We start from the raw sequence: 3489 nt of genomic DNA, 5'->3' as shown, positions 1-3489 counted from the left end.
TGTTTTCTAAATTCTTGCCTAATTTACCTAAATATAACTAATTTTTATTGATGAAAAAAATATTATGAATTGATTAATCTTTAATAGTGTATTAAGATATTAATATATACAAAGGTTGAATAATGATGTAGCACCACCACACCCACTTGTGCCCAAGAACAGTTACCCAGACAGCCCAAAAGTTTTACTTTCCGTCATTTACGAAATCACTTGCAACTTGCAATTAAACAAATGTCACCTTGCATGGACTAACTCAAATTTTATAATTTCTTCCATGTATTAACGATTAATCAAAGCAAAATAAAAGCAAAAATATATATAAAACAAACCAGATTTTTTTCCAAAAGATTTAGGGTTCAACAGAAGCACACATAACAAATTTGAATACTTATATTAGTTGACATACTTTAGTACATCATCGTTTATTTGTATTACAATCAAAGAGGTCTAAGCCCTAATCAAATACGACTAAAATAGTAAAATCTATAAAGCTGAAAAATGTTAGAGACTTGGTACGTATTCTTTTGGGCCCAAGTATACATTAAACCAAGTCATTGTGCATTGTTTCACTCACTTTTGGTCCCTCATCCGATCCTCTGTCCCCACCACACCAGAAATTAATGTACAAATTGAATGCCATGTAACGGTCAATTCAAGTTACCATGATGGTCAAAATCAATTATGATGATCATAATGCAAAGTATTCTAATCCTCTAATAAAAATAATTTCATGTTCCAAGATGCATGCACGGTTTAATTTTTGAGAAAAATTTCAGAACTCTGGCAATTCTATTGACTCCCCAGTTCTAATGAATATGTCATACCAAAAATCCATGCCATCATCCTCAAAGTTTGCACTTGGTTGGAAGCATAAATTCTCCTCCGAATTATTAAATACTGGGTCATAATATTGAAGTGAGGGCAACTCATTATTTGAGATTGTCATGTTGGTGGTTTCATCATCAATTCCTGCCTCTGTCCATAAGCTTTCATCAATTATGTTCTCCAAAGAATCTTCTAGCTCCTCATTCTTGATGTTCATCATGTTCATGATCTTTCTTTCACCAGTATTTGTGGCTGATGAGAATTCACTAGAGGTTGTTGTTGTAGTGGTGGTGCATGATGCTGAAGTTGTGTCCACTTCAGGGAAATTACTATTGAGACTTGCTGGTTCCGATGATTGAACAGTTATGGTGCTTGAATTTGAATCAGAACGTTTGATCTTTGACTTATTAGATACCCTTTTGGTATCTGATGATGATGAATTCATTTGGTTTGGTTTGATGAGCCTCTTCTTCAAATGTGTGTGCCACACATTCTTGATTTCGTTGTCTGTTCTTCCGGGTAATTTTGCCGCAATTGCCGACCACCTTAAAAGAAAGGATCAAATTCGATCAGAAACTAATATTGTATAGCATTGGTTATTACTTAGGTGTAAAAATATAACGAGTAATGTAAAATTTACCCAAATTCATATATATTAAAAAAATTGGAACCATATAATAAAATATTCAACGTTTTCATTATGTTAATAAAAAAAATTTAAAGTGAGGATATTTGTGAGATTATTATTATTGCTTTGAGATTCGTAATCAGTTTGCTTATCATGCACAGTGAATAAGAAAACAACAAAAGTTGAAATATCCTTGTCTAATTGTAGATTACGTTGGAGAGTGAACAATGAAACTCAATGTTTTGATACTACTATATATGCATGTGTTGCACATAGTACTATAGAATGCATGTGACATAAACTGCCACACTAAGATTCTTGCACAAGCCACAGATCTATAAGAGAATCTTGTATAGCCCTACATTTTGTTATCTTAATGCGTGTAACAGGGTCTTCTCATATTCTCAAATTATTAGTACTATCTTTTACTTCTTTTTGACATTATTTCAATAGAATTATATTCAGGGTCCAGTACAATTTACAAAGATGACCATAATATCAATTAAATTAAAATTTCAATTCTAATGTGAAAGATATTTTTAAAATAATGAAAATGCATGGTATTTAATTTTATTTGGAGAGTCAAATTAAGGTGGCAGAATACCTAGATTTTGTCGCCTGCTAATGGCTTTATTCGATTATTATTAGTCCTTCATTGAAAGCTTAATTAATATTTGTTGACGCAACGTTTTCAATTTTGGATTTCATAAAAGTTGACAAATAATGACACGGGACCCCACCACCACCTTCAACTCATCAATAATGAGGCCTAGCTTTTAATTTTCTTCTGTGAACTCATGAATAATAATCCAGCTTCTTGAAACAGGAGACGAAAACTAATACTACTGAATCAACCATTTTATTATTTTACAAATTAAGGATAACTATTAAATCAAGAAAACAGCATCATCCATGCATGTTAAAGATACATGATGAGAGAAGATGTCATGCATGAATCTTGAATCATGAATATGTACCTGTTGCCAAGCATTTCATGAAGCTTGATGATGGTTTCTTCTTCTTCAATGGTGAAATTCCCTCTCTTGATATCAGGCCTCAGATAATTTATCCACCTTAATCTGCAGCTCTTTCCACACCTTAGCAACCCTGACCAAATTGTCATCGTACTCAGAATTAATCATTCATAAAACTAATCGATCTGACGTATAAAAAGAGGTACATGAATAATTATATTTCTAACCTGCTTGCTTTGGGAGGGCACGCCAATTGCCATGGCCATGTTTTTGGATGTAAGAAATGAGGATTTGATCTTCCTCTGCCGTCCATGGACCCTTCTTCAATCCCATCTTTTCACAACAAGGAGCTCTCACCATCTTTGCTTCTTGTAATTTCTTATGCTGTTAACTAACTAGTACTAGTACTAGTTATGAAAAGAGAGAGTAGTGAATGAAGAAGACTAGTACAAAGTATTTGTGATATGTATAGTATATATAATTTTTTTGTTGTGAAAAATGGGGATATTAATGTGATGAAATGAAAGCCCGTGATGGCGAGCTAGTATTTATCATTGGATATTCCGCACGCCAAGAACGGTCCAAAGACGAGAGAGGCATCTTCTTCACTTATTCAAACCTTTTTAATTAGCACCTTCTTAAATAAACATAAGAATATAAAATTATTATTAATTTAATTTAATTTAATTTTGTTACTATTTGTATAATACTATACATCATAAATAAGTGAGACTACTATTGAGGTTTAAATTAAAAGATTTTGTCACATGTCACATTGGTGAGTGGTGACCGACTACAATAATAAGCACAAATTTGATTACATATATTTACCTATTTCCGTAACAAGAGAGGAGTTAGATAAAATATTAAAAAAAAGTTAAAAATATTTATACAATAAATTAAAACTAAAATAAAATTTTAAAAGAATTAAACTAATATTTATATATAATTTACATATAAAAATATAAAATTAGAGATCATCGCTCTCCTTTTCTATCACCTGATTTCGTCTCTGTCTCAAACGCACCTCATTTACTTGTAAGTTTTGTTATTATTATATGT

The 3489-nt window shown here is 31.6% G+C and overlaps 1 protein-coding gene across 1 annotated transcript; it reads right to left on the bottom strand.

The window, feature by feature from the left end:
• Window positions 1–372: 372 nt before the first annotated feature.
• On the bottom strand, window positions 373–2989 carry LOC107466187 (transcription factor MYB4). The gene is made up of 3 exons (XM_016085177.3): window positions 2655–2989; window positions 2431–2560; window positions 373–1370 (listed from the first exon to the last, which is right to left on the bottom strand). Exons 1-3 carry the CDS (start codon window positions 2785–2787, stop codon window positions 773–775), a joined length of 861 nt encoding a protein of 286 aa, XP_015940663.1. The 5' UTR covers window positions 2788–2989; the 3' UTR covers window positions 373–772.
• Between the last annotated feature and the right edge of the window lie 500 nt (window positions 2990–3489).

This window comes from Arachis duranensis, chromosome 9 (assembly GCF_000817695.3).
Source record: "Arachis duranensis cultivar V14167 chromosome 9, aradu.V14167.gnm2.J7QH, whole genome shotgun sequence".
NCBI classification, from domain to species: Eukaryota; Viridiplantae; Streptophyta; class Magnoliopsida; order Fabales; family Fabaceae; genus Arachis; species Arachis duranensis.
Note: the sequence above shows the minus strand (reverse complement) of the source record. Positions and strands in the feature narration are given on the sequence as shown.